At 39.7% G+C, this 27567-nt stretch overlaps 1 protein-coding gene and 1 pseudogene across 2 annotated transcripts; both read right to left on the bottom strand.

The window, feature by feature from the left end:
- Window positions 1-1746: 1746 nt before the first annotated feature.
- Window positions 1747-4813, bottom strand: LOC113454760 (uncharacterized). Its single transcript, XM_087927881.1, has one exon. It carries the CDS (start codon window positions 4495-4497, stop codon window positions 2122-2124), a length of 2376 nt encoding a protein of 791 aa, XP_087784007.1. The 5' UTR covers window positions 4498-4813; the 3' UTR covers window positions 1747-2121.
- A 146-nt stretch (window positions 4814-4959) lies between these two features.
- On the bottom strand, window positions 4960-22321 carry LOC113452168 (uncharacterized; annotated as a pseudogene). Its single transcript, XR_015742460.1, has 2 exons — window positions 13162-22321; window positions 4960-5070 (listed from the first exon to the last, which is right to left on the bottom strand). The product of XR_015742460.1 is annotated as an uncharacterized LOC113452168 (transcript).
- Window positions 22322-27567: the final 5246 nt, after the last annotated feature.

Here is a 27567-nt window from a genome sequence, read left to right as displayed (position 1 = left end):
TCGAACATAAATCTTCTTTAAATTCTCCCAGCACTTAGCAGCTGTTTCTTCTCCACGAATATGGACAAGCTGCTGGTCACTGAGTGTCAGTCCTATTATACAGAGAGCTTGCTCATTTTTCAGTTTCCATTCTTGTAACTTCTGGGCATCATCTTCATCCTCTGGATCCCAAGCATCTACCTCTGGTGGGTTTTGTATTATATTACACAAACCTTCTCTGCATAGAAGTAGGCTGCATTTCATAGACCATGAAACATAGTTTGTTCCATCCAGTTTGGATATTAGAGACAAACTTGGTAAATTGACTTGTGCCATCTTTTTCTGGATATTAAACTATAATTAAAGACAGCTGTCTGTTTACAGTATTGTGTAACTACTAGCTCTCACTTTATATAAGCCTGTTATATCCTGGTTAGTCTGACTGTGCAGCTGGGCCCATAACCAGTGTTAGGGATATACCCCTAGCAAGAATCTGCAGGGCAGTCAGGCAGGCAGGCAAAATATGTGAGATAAGTGTTGTGTAGCTTACACTCAGTAAACCATACACAGTGCCAATTAAAGTAGTTTTATTCCAGCAAGAGTTTAAGCATAGTCAAAAACAGTCCATATATCAAACCCTTAGTTCAGTCCGTCCAGGAATTATCCAGTTGCAAATTCCAATGTCCAAAATGAGAGGTCGGTACACTTACAAAAATAACAGTCCGGTGATTTATCTCCTCGCAGTAGAGAGAGATATGCAACAAAGTCAGAAACTCCTCTCTTCTGTTTGCAACTCCAGTAATTGTCAGCAAAGCGTCAGGGAATCGTCAGCTTCTCGTCAGCGTCTCATCGCCCTCTTATGGTGGTTTCACACCACACCCAAAATACATGCTTTGTATTTAAAGTAACACACACTTTAAACTAAGAATCATAGCTTATATATTATTTTATCTTACCCAAACTAGTTAGGTGACCAATGTTATACCTAACATTTCTCATTTTGGACATTGGAATTTGCAACTAGTCAGTGCACCCACATTTCCTTTATGCAGTCTACAAACAGTCTACTGTAAAACTGAATATTTTGTGCTAGTGACAATGACCCAGAAGCAGTGCTACCATTTTGATAGAGAGGCAGGCATGATAAAATGGCAGCTACTTCCACAAGTCTGCCACATGACCAGGCATGAATCCCAGGCACACTCAAAATAACAGCTGCTTCCATGACAGAGTCATGAAGCCCACAAATGCGTTCTTGCCTTCCTTCACCAACATGAGGTTCAGAGATCTTCGAAAGGTATGGAGGAGGAGGAGGCTGTGATGCTTGGTGGGATGGGAGTCAGGCCTAACAACTGTAGGGGCTGAGTGGGAATAGGAAAATGCCTGTGGGGACCCAAAGGGTGGGGTAATGGAGGCTAGGCCTCCAAGAGATTCCCACAACCCTGAGGTAGTCACTGTTCTGCTTAAGGACTTGGACATTTGTTTAACAGCTTCCTCAGGGAGAGAAGGGAATAGGTAGTTAAGCAAAGTAATCTCACTTAACAACCACTGCAAGATGCAACCATAACTGACAGGCCCCATTACAGTTGTATCTAGAGGACTACTTCTATGGTGACTGGGGAATTCTGGGGCTCAAAATATGGAGGACACCAAGGTAGAAGACAGAAATTCCACGTGTGGGAATTCCATAATTAATATACAAAAAACACCACGCAAAAGCCTTTTTGAGGAATTCCACTACTTTTGCAAAAATGAAATTGCTGCTGATAACGAGAAACAGATTAGCCATTTTCCTTTTTCTCTCCACTTACAAATCTAATTCTGAGGTATGTTTTCATCTACACTCCTAATGAGAGATGAGAAATGAAATTCAAACTCATCAACTTTCCTCAGTTGGATTTCCATGTGGGCAATAATGAACAATGCATGCCAGAAGCATCATCCACAGAAAGATCTGTCTCCTCTGCGAGTCTTCCAGGTTCACATTTCTCTTGTGTCGATTCTCTGATGTCTTACCAAGTTGGAATTGTAACAGAAACGTTTCCCACAATCAGGAAATTCAAAGAGTTTCTCTCCTGTGTAAGTCCTCTTAAGGTTCACCAGGACAGAATTCTGACTGAAATTTTTCCAATAGTCAGAACATTAAATTGGTTTCTCCCCTGTATGAGTTCTCTGATGGTTCACCAGATGAGAATTTTGACTGAGACTTTTTCTCCAAAGAGGATATTCAAAGGACTTTTCTAATGTGTGAGTCCTCTGATGTTTCACCATGTTGGAATTCTGACTGAAACTTTCCCCACAAACAGGACATTCAAAGGGTTTCTCTTTTGTGTGAGTCCTCTGATGGCCCACCAGGCTGGAATTCTGACTGAAACTTTTCCCACAATCAGGACATTCAAAGGGTTTCTCTCCTGTGTGAGTCCTCTGATGGTGCACCAAGTTGGAATTCTGACTGAAACTTTTTCCACAAATAGGACATTCAAAGGGTTTCTCTTTTGTGTGAGTCCTCTGATGGCCCACCAGGCTGGAATTCTGACTGAAACTTTTCCCACAATCAGGACATTCAAAGGGTTTCTCTCCTGTGTGAGTCCTCTGATGGTTCACCAGGTGGGAATTCTGACTGAAACTTTTTCCACAAATAGGACATTCAAACGGTTTCTCTCCTGTGTGAGTCCTCTGATGGTTCACCAGGTGGAAATTCTGACTGAAACCTTTCCCACAATCAGGACATTCAAACGGTTTCTCTCCTGTGTGAGTCCTCTGATGGTTCACCAGGTGGAAATTCTGACTGAAACCTTTCCCACAATCAGGACATTCAAAGGGCTTTTCTCCTGTGTGAGTCCTCTGATGCCTCACCAGGAGAGAATTCTGACTGAAACTTTTCCCACAAAGAGGACATTCAAAGGGTTTTTCTCCTCTGTGAATCCTCTGGTGTCTTACCAGGGTGGAATTCTCACTGAAACGTTTCTCACAAACAGGACATTCAAAGGGTTTTTCTCCTCTGTGAATCCTCTGGTGTCTTACCAGGGTGGAATTCTCACTGAAACGTTTTTCACAAACAGAACATTCAAATGGTTTCTCTGTGTGAGTCCTCTGATGTTTTACCAGATGGGAATTCTGCCTGAAACGTTTTTCACAAACAGGACATTCAAAGTGTTTTTCTCCTGTGTGAGTCCTCTGATGGCTCACCAGGCTGGAATTCTGACTGAAACTTTTCCCGCAAACCAGACATTTAAAGGGTTTCTCTCCTGTGTGAGTCCTCTGATGGCTCACCAGGCTGGAATTCTGACTGAAACATTTCCCACAATCAGGACATTCAAAGGGCTTTTGTCCTGTGTGAGTCCTCTGATGGCTCACCAGGCTGGAATTCTGACTGAAAATTTTCCTGCAAACAGGACATTCAAAGGGTTTCTCTCCTGTGTGAGTCCTCTGATGGCTCACCAGGTTGTAATTCTGACTGAAACATTTCCCGCAAACAAGACATTTAAAGGGTTTCTCTTCTGTGTGAGTCCTCTGATGACGCACCAGGTCAGAATTCTGACTGAAACGTTTCCCGCAAATAGGACATTCAATGGGTTTTTCTCCTGTGTGAGTCCTCTGATGACGCACCAGTTTAGAATTCTGACTGAAACGTTTCCTGCAAATAGGACATTCAATGGGTTTTTCTCCTGTGTGAGTTCTCTGATGGTTCACCAGGACAGAATTCTGAGTGAAACGTTTCCCACAAATAGGACATTCAATTGGGTTTTCTCCTGTGTGAGTTCTCTGATGGTTCACCAGGACAGAATTCTGACTGAAACGTTTCCCACAAACAGGACATTCAAAGGGTTTCTCTCCTGTGTGAGTCCTCTGGTGTTTCACCAGGGTGGAATTCTCACTGAAACTTTTCCCACAATCAGGACATTCAAAGGGTTTCTCTCCTGTGTGAGTCCTCTGATGGCTCACCAGGTTGTAATTCTGACTGAAACATTTCCCGCAAACAAGACATTTAAAGGGTTTCTCTCCTGTGTGAGTCCTTTGATGTTTCACCAGGTTGGAATTCTGACTGAAACTTTTCTCACAAATCGGACATTCAAATGGTTTCTCTCCTGTGTGAGTCCTCTGATGGCTCACCAGGCGAGAATTCTGACCAAAACTTTTCCAACAAACAGGACATTTAAAGGGTTTCTCTCCTGTGTGAGTTCTCTGATGGTTCACCAAGTCAGAATTCTTACTGAAGCCTTTCCCACAATCAGGACATTCAAAGGGTTTCCCAACTGTGTGAGTTCTCTGGTGTCTTACCAGGCCGGAATTCTTACTGAAATCTTTCCCACAAACAGGACATTCAAAGGGTTTCTCTCCTGTGTGAGCCCTTTGGTGTTTCACGAGGTTCGAATTCTTACTGAAACTTTTCCCACAATCAGGACAATCAAAGAGTTTATTTCCTGTGTGAGTCCTCAGATGTATCACTAAGTTGTCATTTTTCTTTACCACATTGGAAGCATTTGTAGGGCATCTCTTCTGGGTGAGTTCTTCCATGAACCCAAAGGGATCTGTTCTGACCAAAACTTTTGCCACATTCAGATAATTTGTACGCTCTTTTCTCCGGAGTGGATTCTTTACTGCATAATCACTTGTGATTTGAAGTCTGCATCTTCCATGATAGGCACACCTATTGAGCTTTTCCACCACTGATGTTCTTGAGAAGGTCAACAATATCTGTGATCCCTTGTTTAGTGATGCTTTGATTTAAGCCCATTTCTTCCTCCCAGGGCAACACAAGGATTACTGTCTGTCCTATGTACCCATCCAATTAACCTTTTCCTTCCCACTAAGTTCCAGATATTTTCCTCTTTTTCTGAATGGAAAAATAATCTTTCCTGACCTATTTGTGTATTGTGTCCTTGAGTTCCACAGACTCTACTTTTTGCAGCATGAAATTTCTTATCAATTTCCTTTCCTTCGTCTCTCACCTTCTGTGGAAGGAGAAGAATTGTGTGGTTCTTCTGATGGAAATGGAGAATATTTTTATTTCTGCCTCAATCTGCTTTGTTTTTCAACATTGCTTGTTATTCTCAGTTGTCCAGTGTGGTCTTCTGGCATCATCTTTGTCTGTAAGATTCAAATGAAAACGTAGCTTTTATTGTTTATAAAAGGGCTGCAGAAAATGTGAAAAAGTGTACATTACAATGAAAATGCAAACATGCCACAATGCTAGAATAACCTTACATTAATTATGATATTTACTATTGAGTTCCAGTTTAAATATCCATTCAATCATTAAATTCACTTGTTGACTTAGGTCAGTCACAAATTCTCAGCCCTGCAAAGGGTTATCATGAAATACAGTTATGTGAAGAAGAAAGTACATCCTCAATCTTTCTGATTTTATATATCACAACATAGTAAATATAATCTTATCCTTAGCAGTTTAAAAGTAGGTAAATATAACATCAGATGAGCACCACAGATTATATATTATACCCATGTCATTCCTTTTTTTTGCAAAAACAAAAACACTCTTATTTCTTCCATAGGTATGAAGAGGTGAAGTAGCAGCCCTGGATCAATTGATCATCAACAAGTGTAACTATATCTATAAAGCCGGAATTATTGGTGTTTCCTGATCTCTAGCATTGAGGTGTGAATTAGATGTCAAAGAATAAAGACAGCAACAGGGATCTTAGAGAAACAATTGTTGCTGCCCATCAATCTGGGAAGGGTTATATTTTCCAAACAATTTAAATTCCATCATTCTACGTTCCACATTCACAAGTGGAAAACATTCAAGACACTTGCCGATCTTCTCAGGAGCGGAAGTCCCAGCAAATTCACCCCAGGTTCAAAACGTGCAATGCTCAATTTAAAAATCCAAGCATTACATTTCAGGCTCTACAGGCCTCATTTCGCATGTTAAATGTTAATATTCATGATGGTACAATTAGAAAAAGACTGGACAAGTATGGTTCTTTTGGGAGGGTTGCCAGGAGAAAACCTCTGACTTCTAAATGAACAAATCACAAAACTTCAGATCAACATGGAGATGTTTGGAAGCAAGGAAGAAGGAAAGAAGTCCTGCAAACTCCAAACACTGGCAACAGCACACATAACTCCATGTTTTTTTTTTCTTTTAGAAAGTTAAGCACAGTTAAACCTGGTTAATACACAGATGGGGCACGAATAGGAGATACCGTGCTTGTTGGCTACAAGTGGAAGTTAAAAAAAAAAATCTCAGAAGAGAGCAGAGGAGAGCACCAGTGGATTTAAAATCTGGGGAGGGAAGAAACATGTAGCAGCAGCTGATATGCTTCAGCCTAGTTGCTTCTCTGCTTCCACATCCCGTAGAAAACGCAACAGTCCTACTTGCTCCCAGCCTCTCCTCCCACCTGACCTCAACTCACCTTCCCGCTGCTGCTTCGATCTTGGGAAGAGCAGAAAAACTACTCCGCACATCACCTTCTTCCCATGAGTGAACCGGAAGAAGCAGCTCCTCTCCTCCCATCCTTTCTAGCTATACAGTACTCGATGGTTTTAACTCGTTTAAGCTCAACCACAGACGACCATTAAGGGCTTCCTAGTCACTGATAAGTGACTGCCATCTCCTGATAGGACACAAAATAACACGCTTGTCTGTCTCTCACATGTTTATAAGATGTTTTCACTGATCCAATGCTATCAAATCATTTTTGAGTTCTAGCAATCTATCTTTGCAACTGATCCATGTACAATAGTGAAATGTGACACAAAAGAATCCTAAATGTTTATGAAGCTCTTAGAGAATTTCATAGAGTTGGAAGAGACCAACTCCCCAAGCAGAAGACCCTATTCTGTTCCAGACAAATGGATGTCCAATCTCCTCTTCAAAAACCCCACTGATGGAGCACCCACAACTTCTAGAGGCAAAACATTTCCACTGATTGTTCTCTGAAAGGAAATTTCTCCTTGATTCTAGGTTGGATGTCTGACAAGTCTTCCTCTTTGCGCTGCTCTGAGGGGCATTGGACGATAGGCTTTTTCTTTTTCAGCCCCTCAAATATTGAAAGACTGCTATGGTGAAACCCCAGTCCTTCTCTGTGTTAGGCTAGATATATCCAGTTCCTGCAATAGTTCATTGTAGAACTACTTTGGAGTAGAAATGAAGAATTTACAAGAAAGAGGGTATTTTCTAAGTCAAAAGAAGAAAATAGAACAATTGTTAAAAATATATGGAAAGTTGTTAAAGTGTTAAAGTTGCATTTACCACCAACAAGTGAATTGGAATTGAAATGCTTTGTAGATAGTATTTCGGCTGATGATGTACAAGATAGAAAGTCAATGTCAGGATTTGTTATAATGTTAGCAAACATGCTAACTAGTTGGAAATCTAGAAAACAGACTTCAGATGCCATTTCCACAGCTGCAGCCCAATTCATAGCATTATAAGAATCGTGTTCACAGATGATGTGGTATATCTGATTAGTAAAGGATTTGGATATTGAAGTGAAAGGAGTTATACCAATATTTGAAGATAACACAATATGTATACAAATGGCAACCGATGCGAGTAATAATCAGAAAGAAGCATATTGACATACAATAATGTAATGTCAGGGAAGCAGGAAAGAAAATGCAATAGACATAATTTATTGTCCACCGGAAAATAAATTATTTATTTACTTGATTTGATTTGTCATTTGCTTACAAAATAATAGGTATAAGTATAAACATGAGTAAGAATACAGAAAACAACTACAATTAAATGGGGAGAATAGGACAGGGGTGGGAGGCATGATGGTGCACTTATGCACGACCCTTACAGACCTCTTAGGAATGGGGTGAGGTCAATAGTGGATAGTGGACCTCATGACAAAACCATTAAGTAAACAAAAAACACAAAGATCTTGTTATAACAAGTTGATTTCAATACGTCCAGCTATAAATTGGAGGGGTGTTAAGATATTAAATGTAGTAGCTGGAACAGTAACATTGTACAATGGGCAAGAACAGGCAGTTCTAAGTTGATTGGTTGGAGAGTGCTGGCTCCTGCATGAGGCAATCTAAGCTATGATTGGTTGCTGTGGGTATAAAGGGGGAATTTCCCATATTTCCCGCTTTTTTTCTTCTGTGTGCTCTGTATCCTATTTGGATTTACCTCAGGATGTTTCTGTGTTCCTGACCATCTTGTTTGCTGTAAATATGTTAAATGTATTCATTTTTATAAAAAATATACATTTACCTCAGTGTCTCTGATTTGATTCGGAAACATTTTCCTTCAGTTCTTGGTTTGATTTTAATTTCCCTTGTCTTTCTAATAATTCTTCATAGCTTACCATTTTCTGTAGGTCTAATGTATTTGGATGTATTATGGCTTTCATGGTTGACAGCCATCGTGGGATTTCTATATAGTGTTTATCTTTGATTTTTTTCCAAATTGTAATCAACGAGTCTCTTATTAGGTGTTGATTGAAATAGGTATATATATTACTTTTGTTTTCCCACAAAAATACATACCAACCTATCAGGTGGTCATGTCGTCCTTATGTTAAGATTCTCTTGTCTCTTAATTTAACCCAATCCTTAATCCAACTCAACACCGCTGCCTGGTAATAAAGCTCCCATTCTGGTAGTCCAAGACCACCTCTGCTCCTATTATCTTGTAATAGTTTCATTTTAATACATGGCCCAACCAGACAAACTTGGATGTCATTTTATTTAGTTCTGTAAAGAAATATTTCCCTAATTTAATTGGAATCATTTGGAATAGATATAGTTTGGGTAAAGTATTCATTTTCAACGTTGCTATTGTTCCTAATACAGACAGTTTCAATTTGGCCCATAATTCCAATTCTTTTCTGATTTGCTTAATCAGTTTAACATAATTGTCCTCTTTTAATGATGAGCATCTGGGTGATATGCAAATTCCCAGGTATTTCACCTTTTTTACTATTTGCAGTCCCATTATGTTTTCTAATTCTACTTTCTATTTTGTTGTACAGTTTTTGACTATCATCTTAGTTTTATTCTTATTTATTTTAAATCCTGCCACCTCCCCAATTTTTTCTATTTGTTGCAACAATATTGGTCCCAAATTCATTGGATCTTCCGCTATAAATACTAAGTCACAAATGCCTGAACTTTATAATCCTCATTTCTAATTTTAATTCCATGTATCTGTGGATTTTATCTGGTTGCAGTTAGCAACACTTCTAAAAACAAAATAAATAACAGAGGTGATAATGGACACCCTTGTTTCACTCCTTTTGCAATTTCAAAATCTTCAGCGCGATCTCCATTTAATAATACACTTGCTTTTTGGTTTGAGTGTATTTCTTGTAATGTTTTTTTCTATATGTGCCAAAGTTCAGCTTTTTAATTTGATACAGCATGAATTTCCAATTGAGATTATTGAATGCTTTTTGTGCGTCTAAAAAAATTAAAACTGCCTGTTTTTCTGGCAGCTTTGTAGTATTCAATCGAATTTAGTACTGTCCTAATATTGTTTGTATCTATTTGGCAGGAAACCATTCCTAGTATGTATAAGTTCACTCAAAATTGGTTTCATTCTTTCTGCCAATATTGTCATAAATATCTAATAATCCATATTTAACAACAAGATTGGCCTATAGTTCACAACTAGTTGTTGATCGGTGCCATCTTTTGTAAATAAGGAGATGTATGCCTTGGACCTGGACCTCGGAAGTCTAGCTTGCATTAATGCCTCATTATATAGTTCCAGTAATATTGGTTCAAATATTTCAGATAAATTTTTGTATAGTTCACCTGGTGTTTTATTATTTTTTTGTTTTTGTATCGCCTTTTGTAACTCTGTTAATGTTATTTCTTTATTAAGTACTTCTCTGTTTTCTTCTGAGATTGGACTCAGACCGTTTCCCTCCAAGTAGTATCTAAGGTTTTCTTCCATAACTTCTTTTTGCTTATAAAGCTCGCCAAAATACCTTTGCACAATTCTCTTTTTCTCCTCCATCTGATAATGCACTGTCCCTTCCTCATCCTTGATTTGCTGAATTAATCTTTTCTCTTTCTCTATTTTTAATTTATGGGACAACCACCTTCCTGGTTTATTTGCTGATTCAAAGAAATTATGTTTATGAGTTTTCAAGTTACATGCATTTTCCTCAATATCTATCAAATTTAGTTCACATCTAATCCTCCCTATTTCTTTCTTAACTTCCATATTTTTGGGGTCTTTTTGGAGTTCATATTCAATTTTTTTAATCCTTTCTTGTAATTTATTCTGTTTCTTCCATTTTTCTTTATTTTTCTTAGCTATATAGGCTATTGATATGCCTCTCATGAAGGCCTTTGCAGCATCCCATAAATTTTGTAAACTAGTATGTTGTTTTAAATTAACCTTAAAGAATATTTCTAATTCATTTTTAATTCTTGAGATATATTATTTTTCCTTTGTTATTTATGAATTTAATATCCATCTCCTTTTCCTGTTACTATGTCCTTTCCATGTAATTTTAACCGGACTATGATCAGCCCATACATTAGGCATTATCTCTACTTCACTAATATCTTTCTCGATTGCCCCATTAACCCATACCATATCGATTCAGGACCATAATTTTTGTGGACTAGAATAAAACGTATATTTCTTCTCATTTGGATTCCTCTTCCTCCATATATCTTCCAAATTGGTCTCATGTGTTAAATCAAATTTTTTTTTGGTAGAATTCTCTTTTTTTTTCTTCCTAGTCCCTTCCACACTAATGTAGTCTTTTTTAACATCAACAATGGCATTAAAGTCCCCTATCAAGGAAATATTTTCTTCGCCTACACTAATTATTTTATCATATAGTCCCTTATAAAACTTCTTATGGTTATCTTTAGGGGCGTATATCCCCCACCAATAGTAATTATTTTTGATGTAAATTAATTTATATTATTAAAATTCTGCCTTGTTCATCTGCATAGATTTTTTTTGCATTTATTTAATAATTTAACATAAATTGTTACCACCTTTTCTTTTGATCTGCCAATGCTGTAAATAATACACCCAACTTGGGATATTCTAGATATTTTTTATGTTGTTTTTGGATTTGTACCTCCTGTAGGCATATAATATTGATGTTTTGTTTAGTTAGTTTGATTAATATTTGTTTCCTCTTGATCTGGGAGTTTAATCCGTTGATGTTTATTGAGAGTAATTTAACCTCTTCATTATTAATTCTGAGTCTACCTAAATCTTCTGTAAGTTCTTGCTTCTCTTTGGGGTCTTATTCTTAGTCCTTCTCTCCTTGGGTATTCTCTCTTTTCTTTGCCTCTCTCTTCTTGGTCCGTTTCCTGTATTCCCTGTTGCTGATCTTCTTGTTGGTCCTCCTGACTCTTGCTTTCTGACTCTTCTTTGCTCTCCCCTCTTCCTCTGTTTCCATCAACTGATCGTGAAGTTCTTGCACCTTTTCAATACTATCAATTTTTACTCTTCTTTCTTGCCATGTCACCAGCATTCCTTCAGGGACCAGCCATTGGAACCAGATGTTTTGTTTATTCAGGAGTATCTCCAGAGATCTGTAGTCCTTCCTCAACTCTCTTACCTGCCCTGGAATTTGTTTCAAGGTCATGAGCTCTTTTTCTTTATACACCATTGGTTCATCCTTTGTGATTCTATATACAATATCTCTTACATTTTTTCTGGTGAACCTGATGTGGACCTCTCTAGGCAGCTTGTTTTGTCTGGCGTAGTTTGTATGGATTTGGTAGACCTCATCCAATTCTTTCACTATTTCCTGTTGGTCCCTTTGCAATGCCTCTGCTATTAAGTGGGACATTATGTCTCCCAGGTCTTCATCTTTGGATTCCAATACATTTTGGAACCTCAAATAGAATGCTGCACGTTCCATTTCAAGATGGATAATCGAATCTTCTAAATCTCTGTTCATCTCTATTACTTTCCTATCCATCCCTTCCAATCTCTTATCTGTTTGTTCAGCTTTGGTTTCTATATTCTTTGTTCATTCTTCTCCAGTGTCTGTTGGATTGTTCCCATCTTCTCCTCTAAATTTTGAATCTTACCCTTCATTTCTCCCATTTCCGTCTTCATATCTGTATGGCTATTTATCATTGTCTCCTGCATTTTAAGCATCGTTTCCTGAATAGCTGTTAATGTTGTTTGAATCATCTCCATGTTGGCCACGTTGCTCGTCTTTTCCATGTTCAGCGTTCCTTCTATTGTTTTTTTGCCTGCTGGAGATGCAATAGACATTGAACCACCAGACATCAGGTTTTTCCCTTTCAAGTTCATTGTTGTAGTACTGGTCATATTCCTAACTTTATTGTAGATATCTTCCCAATTTACCATTCACTATTTAATTTTTCTTTTGTTGTTAATTCTATTCAGTAGTTTTCCTTAGAATATAAATATCTTTTCCAACTTATGATATTCTAAATTATTTAGATTTGATTCAATCTTTATAGCATCTGAAACTAACTGAATCACCAAAATTAAAGAAGATAAAGAAGGGAGAGAGCAAAAGGGATGACAGGAAGGATAATATCAAAATGAGAAAGAAAAGAGAGAAAGGGTATAATAGCCTAAAATATATTTACTATAAATTGTTCTTATACAACTATTTTATATTACTATATTATAGCATATCAACTATATTCTTTATCTTTACCTGTAAAGTTCAGTTTCCTTTAACAATTCTATATTCCACTTCCTATATATATAACCTTGCTTATTTCATTAGTTGTTAATAATCAATCAATCAATCAATCATCAAAATAGTATTTCGCCAGTCTTCACAATTTCATGTCATTTAAACTTTTAAATTCTTAATAAATTCAATCAAACCTTAATCAAAATGTTTCACTAATTATATTCTGTGAAAAGAAGTGCAGTAATATTCAATCACTTTCCTTTCCCTGTCTGTTCACATTTTGTTTAGTCACAGTGTTACCTCAGCTTCTCTTCTCTCTGTATAATCTCAAAATGTCACTTTTGTTCTTGGGTTCAGTCCTGTCTCTTACTTTTTTTCCACTGTTCTTCTTCTTTTACAAGTCACAGATCCATCAAGTTAAACTCCAAATTTTTAAATAATCAGTCAAAATCAACTCCAAATTTATCAGAACAAATCCAAAACACCAGTCAATCTTTAATCAACTAAATTGGCTTCGATCTCTGTCTTAAGAGTTCCTTGCTTTCACCGCCGGATTGCCATTTCCCTTAGGACTTCCGTCCTCTTGTTTAAGACTCACAGTTCTGCCGTCTCTCTCTGCCATTTCTTTCCTCCACTTTCACTTTCCGCCTCCCTCACTCAAAGTTCAATCAGTCAAGTGATGCCAAAAACGCTGTTCATGCTCTGGTATCTTCTTCAATGGGCTAAAGCGCTGCGGCTTCGGTCTGCCATCAAAATGGCCGATCATTCACACGTCAGAGCAAATGGGGTCTCCCTCGAAGCTGTCAACTGCCGCTGCCATCAAACTTCTCCTCGGGCTTCCTCACACCTTCGTCTTCCCGTCCAGGGTCTTTGTGCCCCTCACCAGGGCCTCCAAAAGGGCAGATTGGGGATAAGAGAGCAGAGCTTGCTCTTCTCTCCCCACCCTGCTGCAGCACTGCAACCGAAATAATTCTTTTCTTATCTAGCTGTATATTACCCAGAAGGATGTAAAAGATCTTGGTGAGAAAAAACATTTCTGCTCTGGGAGGTCCCTGTCCTCTGGGACTCATGGAGGAGTTTGGGATTATGAGAGCACACAAATGAATGGCTTTGTGAGCCTGAGCTCTTCCCAAGAAGCTCCCACAGGGAGCACAGTCGCTTTTTAAAAGACCCCTCAACACGGTTTGGAAACTGCAGGTTTGTTTGGAGAAGGCTGAAGGGGATGTGGCTCCTCCAACAGATTTGGAATTAATAGACTCAATTCACGATGAACTGAACTTTCGTAAGAAGGCTGGAGAAGGGACTTAATCATGTCTAACTGGAAAACCATTTGGAAAATGGATCGACCAAGAGGTTTTAGGATTTGGGGGAATAAGACAAAACTGTTCTCTTCATTGTACTCAACTTAATTTTTAAGAAAAACTTTTATTAATAAGAATCAAACAAAGATATATCTTCCCAGACAAATCAGAGACAATCATTCTAGTGATTTATGGTAAATAAATCTTATAAACTTTATACAAATTAAACAGAATAGTAGATTGTTAACAAGGTGCTTTGATGTTAACTTTGTTGTTGGTTCACCTGCTAATTACAATGCCTTTATAGATCATAGATGAATGTTGAATTGGTTGTCAATAAAGATAGAATTTTATAAATTTTGGGCCTGCTTCAGAAGGGGAGGAAACCTAATATTGCTCCAATATGTTTATGAATATTTTAGTGGGGGGATAATAAAAGTAAATCTGTTTTTCTCTTTTTTAATGTACATTTTTTTCTTTTTATATGTTTTTTCTATCCTTTTGATTTTGATTCTTTTTGTTTTTGGAGTTTGAACTGTATATTAATATTTTGAATAAAATAACCCTTTAAAAAAATCCCTTTCCCGCAAGTACATTTATGGCACTACTATGGACCTATTTTCGAAACTACCTCTAAATTTATAGAATCATAGCAACATGGGATTGGTTGTATCATGACCAGAACTGGACACAATATTCTAGGTCTGCTGTCACCAGTACAATGTAAAGCAACTCTTACCATTGCTTCTTGTCCTGACACTATGCCTCTGTTGATGCAGCCTGGGACTACATTGGGTTTTTTCGGCAGTGGCAGCACTAGACAGCACAATACTGGCACAAGTGGTACTTATCATTTGGCCTGGGGATACTTTGCCTGAGGTTTTGGAGATTTCCCAGGGGCAGCCACCATTTTCAGTGCACCCACAATTCCTTAACAGAGTTTACAAAGTGTTCAGGTAGCAGAACAGAAGAAGCGTGGGTAGACTTACCTGAGAACGCGCCTTCTCAGATGGTGTAGACAGGATCCATGCATGGGATGTATTCAACTCCATTTGGCTATAGACTGAATAGAAAAACTGAAGACACACCCCTTCCAGGCCACTTTTCCCAGTTCTGAATGAAGTCGAGGCTTTCTTACATGTGCTGCAAGAGTCCCATCTTTGTATAACATTCATGATTAATAATAACTTAAATTTTAGTCCAATACCCAACATGATTGCCAGAATCTAAGAAAATGGGTGGGTCTGGATTCTGTCTACACCATCTGAGAAGGTGCGTTCTCAGGTAAGTTTACCTACACTCCTTCTCCAGAATGGTTTTGACAGGACCCATGCATGGCACATACCAAAGCAATGCCCGATGGGAGGGATTCTAACCCTAATGACTCTGATCTTCTGGCAATACCTTTTGAAGTACTCTCCTTCCAAACCCTGCTTCCACGGAAGTGAAAGAGTCAAGTATATAATGTCTAACGAACGGTGAAGGAGTGGACCAAGTCGTTGCCTTACGTATTTTTTCCACTGAAGCCTGAGTACTCTAAGCTGCTATAGTGGCTGCACTACGTGTTGAGTGAGTCGTGATGTGAGATGGGACAGGTAACCCCTGTGCTTTGTAAATGTTAGCAATGGTTGCTCTAATCCATCTGCCTATGGAAGAAGACAACACCCTCTGTCCTAAGGATTTTTTATGATAAGAGATAAATATTGCTTCCATCTTTCTAAAGGAAGCTGTCCTTTTTATGTAAATATGGAGAGCTCTCCTTACATCTAGGATATGCCAAAGTTTTTCTCTAGGGTGAGCTGGATCTGGACAAAAATTTGGTAAAACAATTTCTTGCGCCCTATGGAAATGAGAATTGACTTTTGGTATAAAAATAGGATCCAATCTTAAAACAACTCGATTGGTGTGAAAAATACAAATATCGGGTCTTATTGACAAAGCTGCAAGCTCAGATATCCTTCTGGCAGACGTAATTGTTACTAGAAAAATTACTCTATGTGATAAATGCTGTAGGCTGACAGTTCTTAAGGGCCCAAAGGGTGAAAGCGTAAGGGCTTGCAGTACCTTGGTAAGATTCCATGATGGAAATCTATGAATGACCCCTGGTCTTAAATTTGCTGCCCCTTTAAGGAAACGCCGAATTAAAGGATCTTTAGACAACAAACTCGAACTTGTACATGACATTACCAACGAGAGTGCTGATCGAAGCCTCTCCAGGAACAGAGCCCTTATCCTTGAACCAATTACAGAAAACTCTCCAAGTAGCTTCATAAATCCTAATAGTGGGTTGTCTTCTATCTGCCTGTATAGTATTAATAACCTGTGTGGAAAGATCCACCTTTTCTAACAGTCTCCTCTCAAGTGCCAGATGGCCAATTGAAGCTATTGTGGCTCTGGATGTTGAATTGGCGCCTGTCTGAGAGACACCTGTTTGGGAGGAATCCTCCAGGGGCGTGACACTGACAAACTGACTAGGTCTGCAAACCACGGCCTCCTGGGCCAATATGGTGCCACAAGGAGAATCTCTGCTTTCTGTGTAAGGTCTTCCTGACGACTGCCGAGGTGAGAGGTAATGGAGGCAAGCCATAAAGGAGTCCCTTTGGCCACTGACAGCGAAAGGCATTGACACCCTCCGCTTCCCGGGATGGGAACCTGGAGAAGAAACGAGGCAGTGGATGATTCGTCTCAGATGCAAACAGATCTAATATTGGGTGATCAAACCTGCTGGAAATTTCTTGAAAAGGAAGTGGATGCAACATCCTCTGCCTGATCTATTGTAGATCTGCTTAGCCAATCTGCCCTGACATTTTGTCTCCCTGAAATATGTTCAGCTTTGATTGAGAGCATTTTTTTTTTCTTTGCCCATCTGCAGAGACAAGAAGTTTCTTTTTGTAATGACTTTGACTGTGTTCCTCCCTGACGATTAATGTGTGCCTGAGTGGCCACATTATCTGTTAGGATGAACACATCTTGCCCCCTGATTATTGCCTAAAATTCCTTGAGAGCTAGATGGACTGCTCTTAATTCTGACCAACTGATATTATGCTTGAGGTCATTAGCCTTCCAAATGCCCTGTGCTACCTTGTCTCGACAATGGGCCCCACACCCAGAGAGACTAGCATCAGGAGGTATAGTTGTAAACTCCCTGTCTTTAAAGGAGCATCCTTTAATGCTGAAGAGGTCCACTAAAGCAAGGATATTAATACCTTGGTTGGCAATCTGACTCGGATGGGAGAGGTATCTTCCATGGGTCTCTGAAAAGGTAATTCACAAGAATGCAGTTGTGCCCATGGCACTATATCAAGGCAGGATATCATTTTGCCTAGTAATTTTGACATTTGGGCTGGGGATGCCCTTCTTATGCAAAAGAAATGGGCTGCTAACACTTTAATGTCCTCTCTTCTTTGTTGAGAGAGGAAAACTAAATCTAATTCAGTATCTATTATTGCTCCTAAATGTAAACATTTGGTAGACGGTTCAAACTGACTCTTTTCCTGATTAACCAAAAATCCATGAGATTGTAAGGCTTGTAGTGTGATGGTTAAGTCTCTAATAGCTAACTCATGGGGGACTGATTGTATTAAAATATTGTCCAAGTAGGCCAGTATCCTAATTGGAACATTTCTAAGATGGGCTGTTACAGCCGCCAGGATTTTGGTAAATGCCCTGGGTGCAGATGCCAACCCAAAGGGGAATGCTTTATATTGAAAATGTCAACTTGCGTAACAAATTCTTAAATACTTGCGGTGGTCAGGTATGATTGGAATATGCAAATACTCTTCGGTAAGGTCAATTAAAACTAAATAGACCCCGTGTTTCACTTTCTTCAAAATAGATTGAAGTGTATGTACCTTAAACCTATGATAAATAACAAAAGAGTTTAGTCTTTTCAGGTTTAAAATAGCCCTTCATCCCCCTGATGATTTGGGAACAAGAAATAACATAGAGTAGAAGCCTTGGCCCTGTTGCTCTTCTTGGACTGCTTCCACAGCTTGGACTGTTATCAGGAGACCATGTTTTAGTCATAAGTGTTTGTCTAAAGGAATGGGAATGCATCCTACGGTGGGAGGGATCTACTCTAGGGTCTGCCTGATTTGAACTGTTAGTCTGAAGTCCTCCCATCATTCCCTGACCAATAAGTTACGTAAAGCACTACTGAACCACCAAAGGCATTAACTGCCCTCCTGTTCCAGTGTGTTGCATTTGCCCTTATCTAGTTAAAGGAGGAGCCATTGGTCTTGGATTACTCAAGTAAGAACACCCTGGAAGTTCAGAATCCTGAATGTTAGAAGCCCAAATTGTCCATGTCTGATCCCACTTGGGGTAGAATAGATTGACTTGTGTGATCCCCCTTAGAAGTACTTAATTGCAGTGATTTCATTTGTTCTTTTGAATTCTCCTCTACTTACTTTACCAACTCACTATGTAGTCTACGCTCGGCCTGCTCATCAGCTTTAGTTTTCCTAGTAGCTCTGGCCTTGGCCCTGATTTTGCCAGCTGCCTCCTGAACTGATCCTCTGGTCTTACAGGTTCTTTTACCCCCAACCTTTCTGTTGATTGGAAGCAATCAGATGTGAAGACATCGTGTTAGAAGATTCCTCCACAATGTCTATAACTGACTGTAACATTACTCTGAGTATATCAAATAAAAATAGAAACAACAATTAATTGTAATGCATCTTATTAAATTCTTTAAGAAAATGTTTTTTTCTGAGACTTTGACCCTCAGGACAGAGTTTCACCAATTTCACGACAATTAAATAGCTCAATAACCACAATCTTTCAAGGTTAACTGTCTATAAGCAGTAGAGTTCTAGTCGTGAGGCACACAGCACATAAGGGTAGAAAAGCTGAGTTAAAATACCTCTTGTCTTTTTTCTGAGGCTTTGCCCCTCAGGACAGAATTTCACCAATTTGAAGACAATTAAATAGTCCAATAACCAGAATCTTTCCAGGTTAACTGTCTATGAGAGGTATAGATCGGGTCATGAAGCACACTAGAGCTGGCTAGAAAATGGCTGCTTCTACAAAATGGGGCTCCCGCCAATTTAAACCATCACCAAGTTGATTTTACCTTTGCTGAAACCTCGTTGCGGCTAACACAGCAGCTCTGCTTAGACTGCGCTCCCTTATTTGGGCAGGCTGTCTGACAGGCTTTTCCTTTTCGATCTGAGTGGTCTCTCTGTCAGCTGTTCGTCATAAACAAACCGCTCGGCATTAAAGTCGAATAAAGATGCCTTCTGTGCTCGGACTGCTTATCGTTCCCTATACGGGCAGGCTGCTCAGCTGGGAAAAGGTGCATCTTCAATGTCCCCCAAACCCTATTCCAGGTTTTTGGGAGCGATCTCTGCAAACTCCAAACTATTTGCTTGAAAAAGCTGAGGGAATAGAGGCTTGTGATTGTAATAAGCACCGAGGCTTTTGAAAAGCCTAAGGTGCTATTAGTCCCTTAAGGACTGTGGTTGGTCCAAAATAACAAATCTAAATTAAAAATATTACAAGCACTCCTCTATGATAAAGTATAGAGGAGCAAGATTAAAAATGTCTATCTCCGCTGAGACTGAATAGAAGAACTGGAGACGGCCCAGAAGGGGTGTGTCTTCAGTTTTTCTATTCAGTCTATAGCTGAACAGAGCTGAATACATCCCATGCATGGATCCTGTCGAAACCATTCTGGAGAATACTTTGTCCTAATGACAATGACCCAGAAGCAGCCACCATTGTGAGGCAGAGGCAGGCATGACAAAATGGCAGCTGCTTTCAGAAGTCAGCCGAATGACCTCGGCATGAATCCCAAACACATTCAAATAACAGCTGCTTCCATGACACAGTCATGAAGCCCACAAATGTGTCTTGCTTTCCTTCACCAACATGAGGTTGAGAGATCTTCAAAAGGTATGGAGAAGGAGGAGGTTGTGATGCCTGGTGGGTTGGGAGGGACCCAGTGGGAATATGAACATGCCTGTGGGGACCTAAAAGGTGGGGTAGTGGAGGCTAGACCTCCAAGAGATTCCCACAACCCTGAGATAGTCGCTGTTCTGCTTAACAACTTGAACATTTGTTTAACAGCTTCATCAGGAAGAGAAGGGGATAGGTAGTTAAGCAAAGTAATCTCACTTAACAACCACTGCAAGATGCAACCGTAACTGACAGGCCCCATTACAGTTGTATCTGGAGGACTACATCTCTGGGGTCTGGGGAATTCTGGGGCTCAAAATATGGAGGACACCAAGGTAGAAGACGGAAATTCCACGAGTGGGAATTCCATAATCAATATAGAAAAAACACCACCCAAAAGCCTTTTTGAGGAATTCCACTACTTTTGCAAAAATGAAATTGCTGCTGATAACGAGAAACTGGTAGGCAGCCCTTTTCCATTTTTCTTTTCTCTCCACTTACAAGTATAATTCTGAGATATGTTTTCACCTACATTCCTAATGAGAGATGAGAAATGAAACCCTTCACTAAACTCATCAACTTTTCCTTCACTTGCATTTCCATGTGGGCAATATGGAACAATTTATGCCAGAAGCATCATCCACAGATTTGTCTCTTCTGTGAGTCCTCCAGTATATCTCCAGGTTCACATTCTGACAGAAACCTTTCCCGCAAACAGAACATTCAAAGGGTTTCTCTCCCATGTGAGTCCTCTGGTATTTCACCAAGTAGGAATTCTGATTGAAATATACCCACAATCAGGTTATTCAAAAGGTTTCTTTCCTGTGTGAGTCCTCTGGTATTTCACCGGGTCAGAATTCTCATTGAAACTTTCCCCACACTCTACATATGCAAAGAGTTTTTGTCTTGTGTCAATTCTCTTACCAAGTTGGAATTGTAACAGAAATGTTTCCCACAATCAGGAAATTCAAAGAGTTTCTCTCCTGTGTGAGACCTCTGATGGTTCACCAGGACAGAATTCTGACTGAAACTTTTCCTATAATCAGAACATTAAATTGGTTTCTCTCCTTTGTGAGTCCTCTGATGGTTCTTCAGATGAGAAATCTGACTAAAACTTTTCCTACAAAGAGGACATTCAAAGGGCTTTTCTCCTGTGTGAGTTCTCTGATGATTCACCAGGCTGGAAATCTGACCAAAACTTTTCCCACAAACAGGACATTCAAAGGGTTTCTCTCTTGTGTGAGTCCTCTGATGGCTCACCAGGTTGCAATTCTGACCAAAACTTTTCCCACAAACAGGACATTCAAAGGGTTTCTCTTTTGTATGAGTCCTCTGATGGCTCACCAGGTTGGAATTCTGACAGAAACCTTTCCCGCAAACAGGACATTCAAAGGGTTTCTCTCCTGTGTGAGTCCTCTGATGGTTCATCAGGCTGTAATTCTGACTGAAATGTTTCCCGCAAACAGGACATTCAAAGGGTTTCTCTCCTGTGTGAGTCCTCTGATGGCTCACCAGGTTGGAATTCTGACTGAAACTTTTCCCGCAAATAGGACATTCAAAGGGTTTCTCTCCTGTGTGAATCCTCTGATGGCTCACCAGGCTGTAATTCTGACTGAAACGTTTCCCGCAAACAGGACATTTAAAGGGTTTCTCTCCTGTGTGAGTCCTTTGATGCTTCACCAGGTTGGAATTCTGACTGAAACGTTTCCCACAAACAGGACATTCAAAGGGTTTCTCTCCTGTGTGAGTCCTCTGATGGTTCACCAGGTTGGAATTCTTACTGAAACCTTTCCCACAATCAGAACATTCAAAAGGTTTATCAACTGCGTGAGTCCTCTGGTGTCTTATCAGGCTGGAATTCTCACTGAAACCTTTCCCACAATCAGGACAGTCAAATGGTTTCTCTCCTGTGTGTGTCCTCTGATGGTTCACCAGGTGAGAAATCTGACTGAAACTTTTCTCACACACAGGACATTCAAAGAGTTTCTCTCCTGTGTCAGTCCTCATGTGTCTCACAAGGTGGGAATATCCAATGTTCCCACAATCTGGATAGTCATACGGTTTCTCCCTGCTGTGAGTCCTCAGATGTATCACCAAGTTGCCATTTTTGCTAAAGGGTTTACCTCATTCGAAGCATTGGTAGGACATCCCTTCTGGGTGGGTTCTTCTGTGAACCGAAAAGGATCTGTTCTGACAAAAGGTTTTGCTACATTCAGATAATTTCTATGTGCTTTTCTCCTGAGTGGATTCTCCCGTGCATAATCACTTGCAATTTGAAGTCTTCTTCTTCCATAATAGGCACACCTATGGAGTTTTTCCACCAAGATATTCTTGAGAAGGTCAAAAATATGTGTGATCCCTTGTTTAGTGGTTCTTTGATTTAAGCCCATTTCTTCCTCCCAAGGCAACGTCTTCCCTATGAGTTCAAGATATTTTCCTCATTTTCTGAATAGAAAAATAATCTCCCTTGATTTTTTTGTGTATTGTGTCCTTGAGTTCCACATACTCTACTTTTTCCAGCTCAAAAACTCTTATTGATTATTGATTTTCCTTCCTTCGTCTCTGACCTTCTGTGGAAGGAGAAGAATTGTGTGGTTTTTCTGATGGAAATGGAGAATATTTTTATTTCTGCCTCAACCAGTTTTGCTTTTCAATATTGCTTGTTCTTCTCAGTTGTCCAGTGTAGTCTCCTGGCATCATCTTTGCCTGTAAGATTCAAATGAAAATGTAGCTTTTATTGTTTATAAAAGGGTTGCAGAAAATGTGAACAAAGTGTACATTACAATGAAAAAGCAAACATGCCAATATGCTAGAATAATCACTTACATTAATTATGATATTTACTACTGAGTTCCAGTTCAAATATCCATTCAATCATTAAATTCACTTGTTGACTTAGGTCAATCACAAATTCTCAGACCTGCAAAGGGTTATCATCAAATACAGTTACGTGAAGAAGAAAGTACACCCTCGACCTGTATGATTTTATGTATCACGACATAGTAAAAATAATCTCTTCCTTAGCAGTTTAAAAATAGGTAAATATAACATCAGATGAGCAACAACAGATGACATATTATACTATGTCATTTTTTTTTAAGAAAAACAAAGCCGAAACAGAGACGTGAAAAACTAAAAAAAGTTATGAAGAGATGAAGTTATGAAGAGATGAAGAGATGAAGTAGTTATGAAGAGATGAAGTAGCAGCCAGTGCTGCTGAACAAATTCCCTGGATCAATTGATCATCAACAATTGTGATTATATCTATGAAAGCCAAAGGTGTAGGAGTTTCCTGGTCTCCAGCACTGAGGTGTGAACTAGATGCCACAGAGTAAACAGAGCAGCAGGGATCTTAGAGAAACAATTGTTGCTGCCCATCAATCTGGGAAGGGTTATTAGACTTTTTCCAAACAATTTAAACTCCACCATTGTACGTTTTACATTCACAAGTGGAAAACATTCAAGACACTTACCAGTCTTCTCAGGAGTGGAAGTCCCAGCAAATTCACCCCAGGTTCAGAACATGTAATGCTCAGAGAAATTGCAAAAAATCAAAGCATTATATCTCAGGCTCTAAAGGCTTTTTTTTTAAACATGTTAAATGTTAAAGTTCATGACAGTACAATTAGAAAAAGACTGAACAAGTATGATTCATTTGAACGGGTTGCCAGAAGGCCTCTTCTCTGTAAGGAGGATATGGCAGAAGGACTTGGATTTGTAAATTTGCATCTGAATAAATCACAAGACTTCTCGAACACTGTCCTATGGATGAGAGTGGGGATGTTTGGCCTTAATGCACAGTGCCATTTTGATGAAAACAAAATGAAACAAAACAGAACCTATCACCACAAACATCTCACACCAACTATCACCCACAACGATGAAGGCATGATTTGCAGCCACAGGACCTGGCCACTTTGCAGTCACTGAGTTGTCTATGAATTCCTCTCTATACCAAAGTATTCAGAATCAGAATAGAGCTGGAAGGGAACTTGGAGGTTTTCTAGTCCAGCCCCCTTCTCAAGCAGGAGATTCTATATTATTTCAGACAAGTGACTACTCAGAGTCTTCTTCAAAATGTCCAGTGATGAAGCACCCACAGGGCTTGAAGGCCAGCTGTTCTACAGGTTAATGTCCTCACTGTTAGGAAGTTTCTCCTTAATTCCAGGTTCCTTCTTTCCTTGATTAGTTTCCATCCATTCCATCCATCCCTGCCTTCAGGTGCTTTGGAAAATAAATTGACCCACCTCCTTTGTGGCACTTTCTCAAATACTGGACTACTGCTATCATGTCCCCGCTAGTCCTTCTTTTCTGTAAACTAGCAAAACCCAAATCCTACAACTGTTCTTCAGGATTTAGTCTCCAGGCCTTTAATCAACTTATTGCTCTTCTTTGTACTTTTTCCAAAGTCTCAACACCTTTTTTGTTACTTGATGACCAAAACTGGATGAAGTATTCCAGATGTGGTCTCAGTAAGATATTATAAAGTGGTACTAATACTTGACATGATTTTGATTCTAGAGTCAAATGTGAGACCACCTGTCCAATTAGCAGTTTCTCACACGTAGTTTTTATTATAACCTGGGACAAGGCATGAAGGCCACACAGCCAGCTGAGAGTTCAAACTCCCTTTTAATGCTCCAACTGAAACCTTCCCACATTTCTGGCGAGTCCTGGCAAGTCCTGGAGCAAAGCGATCACAGACACAAGCACGCACACAGCAGTCTCTGTCTGCGAGTAGTCCAGCAAAATGTGTTAGCACAAGTCCAGCAAGGCAAAGGAACAAAGAAATGAATCCTTGAAGCAAGGAATAAAGCAAAGAGTCCAAGAAGCAAGGAAGAAGGCAAGAAGTCCTGCAAACAGCAAACATTGGCAATGGCATACAAAACTCCACAAATTCAGCTTTTGTTCTCGATAAATGCCCCTCCTCACAGTGTCTCCTTAAATGTCAGCCTCCAGGTGTACCTTGTGAAGAAGGGCAAAGCGCTCTCCTCCTGAGTCATTGGGTCAGCCTGCGCTGTTCCTTCCTCCTCTCCACTCTCCATGCTTGGGGATCAGGAGGGGACAGTACCCTGCTCATCACCAGAGCTCCATCTCTACTCATTTCCACTGCCTGCCCTCTCTTGGTCATGTTGGGGCTGCCTTGTCCTGCTCCTCCCCACATTCCTCCAAAGCCAACAAGCCCTCCCCCTCAATTTCTGTCAGCCCCGGTTCTGGCTTGTCCTCCTCTGCGGATTCAGGATCCGATGGGGGCATGACAGCACCTCTGATTTGGCTTTCTTTTTGCAAAATACATGATGACAAGATGTAATATGTTTGCGTGTTATTGATCATCTGAGGTTATATTTACCTTCTTTTAAGATTTCTAAGGACCAGATGATTTTTACTATGTGCTGATTTGTAAAACCATAGAACTCAAACAGGGTGTACTTTCTTTTTCACATCGCTGCATATTTGGATGAAATGGGAATAGAATATACATTTGCAGATATACATATACAGAGAGATATAGAAATACAAATATGGAGAAAATCCATGTTTCAAGGCTGAAAAATGTCACAAAATGGTTAAAGTCAAACCTTCTGAGGTAATTTATAGATGTAGGGCTTTAATTGATGAAATGATGGCTCAGCAAGATTTGAAGCACCAGTTTTGCTCATGGAAGTCCCCAGCTCCAAATAAGGACAGAAAATACTGCCCAGGATCCCTCTGATGACATCCCTATTCAAGTAGTTCTCCATTATTGAGCATAATTGGGACTGGCATCATTGTCACTAAGAAGCCCAATCATGAAGTCTTATGTCACATGACAGTGCCAACTTATATCACCTCCTCGGCAGTTATTGGCGCAAGTCCTTTTTCTGCATCTTTATAACCACAGGAACTGCTGATGTGTAGTCACTAAAGAAGTGCTACAATGACCACAAAATTTGTGGACAAGCTGTACGTCTGCTTTTACAGTGCCACTATAACTTTGAAGGCCCAGGAAACAAGTGGTAAGTGAGGACTACCTATAGAACTGAACATCCCCCAAAGTCCTCCTTTTTTTTTCTTTAACAAATTGCTAGGTTAAGCACAGTTGAACCTGGTTAATACATGGATAAAGCACGAATAGGAAATATCATGCTTATTGGCTAGACATGGAAATTAAAAAAAAAACAATCTCAGAAGAGAGCAGATGAAGACCAGACTGATATTGTTGCCAAGAAAAAAGCTGGTCCATAAGAGAATAACCGAGTTGGAAGGGACCTTGGAGGTCTTCTAGTCCAATCCCTGCTCAGGCAGGAGACTTTATATCATTCCTGATTAATTGCTGTCCCGTCTCCTCTTTAAACCCTTCAGTGATGAAGAACTCACAACTTTTGGAGGGAAGTTGTTCCCAAGGAATTAATCTTAACTTGAAGGAGGATTTTTAAAATCTTCCCACTAGCAGAAAATTGAGGCCACCACTGTTGAAGCTTGGAGCACCAGTGGACTCAAAATCTGGGGAGGGAAGAAACACGTAGCAGCAGCTGATATGCTTCAGCCTAGTTGCTTCTCTGCTTCCACATCCTGGAGGAAACCCAACAGCCCGACTTGCTCCCAGCCTCTCCTCCCACCCGACCTCAACTGACCTTCCAGCTGCTGCTTCCACCCTGAGAAGAGCCGAAAAACCACTCTGCACACAACCTTCCTCCCAGGAGTGATCCAGAAGAAGCAGCTCATCTCCTCCCATCCTTTCTAGCTATGCAGTACTCAATGGTTTTAACTCCTTTAATCTCAACCACAGACGACCATTAAGAGCTTTCTAGTCATTGATAAGTGACTGCCATCTCCCGATAGGAGGCAAAAGAACACGCTTGTCTGTCTCTAACGTTTTCGTAAGATGTTTTCACTGATCAAACGCTATCAAGTCGTTGTTGAGTCCTAGCAACCTGTTTGCAACTGATCCATGTGAAATAGTGAAATGTGATATTAAAGTAGGTTGTGAAGATTAGCTATGTGCTGAGCCCTAAATGTTTATGAAGTTCTTACAGAATTACATAGTGTTGGAAGAGACCAATTCTCCATGCAGGAGACCCTATACTCTTCCAGACAAATGACTGTCGAATCTCTTTAAAAAACCCATTGATGGAGCACCCACAACTTCTAGAGGCAAAGCATTTCCACTGATTGTTCTCACTGAAAGGAAATTTCTTCTTGATTCTAGGTTGGATGTCTTTTGGGCAAGTCTCCCTCTGTCACTCTTTGTGCTACTCTGTGGGGCATTGGACAATAGATCCAGTCCAACCCCTTTTTTCTGCTTCAGAAAATTTTTAGGATTTTTAGGATTGCATTAACCACCCCCAAGTGAATTGGAATTGAAATGCTTTGTAGACAGTATTTGGGCTGATCATCTACAAGATAGAAAGTCAATGTTAGGATTTGTTATAATGTTTGCAAACATGCTAACTAGTTGGAAATCTAGAAAACAGACTTCAGTTGTCATTTCCACAGCTGCAGCCCAATTCATAGCATTATAAGAATTGTGTCCAGAGACGATGTGCTATATCTGGTTAGTAAAGGATTTGGATATTGAAATGAAAGGAGTTATTCCAATATTTGAAGATAACACAATATGTATACAAATGGCAAAAGGTGCGAGTACCAACTAGAAGGAAGCATGTTGACATAAAATAATGTAATGTCAGGGAAGCAGGGAAGGAAAATGTAATAAGACATAATTTATTGTCCAGCAGAAAATAATTTAGCGGACCTCATGACAAAACCATGAAGCATACAAAAAACATAAAGATCTTGTGAAACAATTTTGTTTCGATGCTGTC

This window comes from Pseudonaja textilis, chromosome 2, assembly GCF_049901715.1.
Source record: "Pseudonaja textilis isolate UNSWEBS1 chromosome 2, rPseTex1.2, whole genome shotgun sequence".
Taxonomy (NCBI): domain Eukaryota; kingdom Metazoa; phylum Chordata; class Lepidosauria; order Squamata; family Elapidae; genus Pseudonaja; species Pseudonaja textilis.
The sequence above is the reverse complement of the archived record's forward strand: the minus strand, read 5'-3'. Positions and strand labels throughout refer to the sequence as shown.

Bases quoted from the DNA above. Each gene is read 5' to 3' on its own strand.
- LOC113454760 (XM_087927881.1), bottom strand. From the start codon at position 4,497: ATGGAAGAACTCACCCAGAAGAGATGCCCTACAAATGCTTCCAATGTG.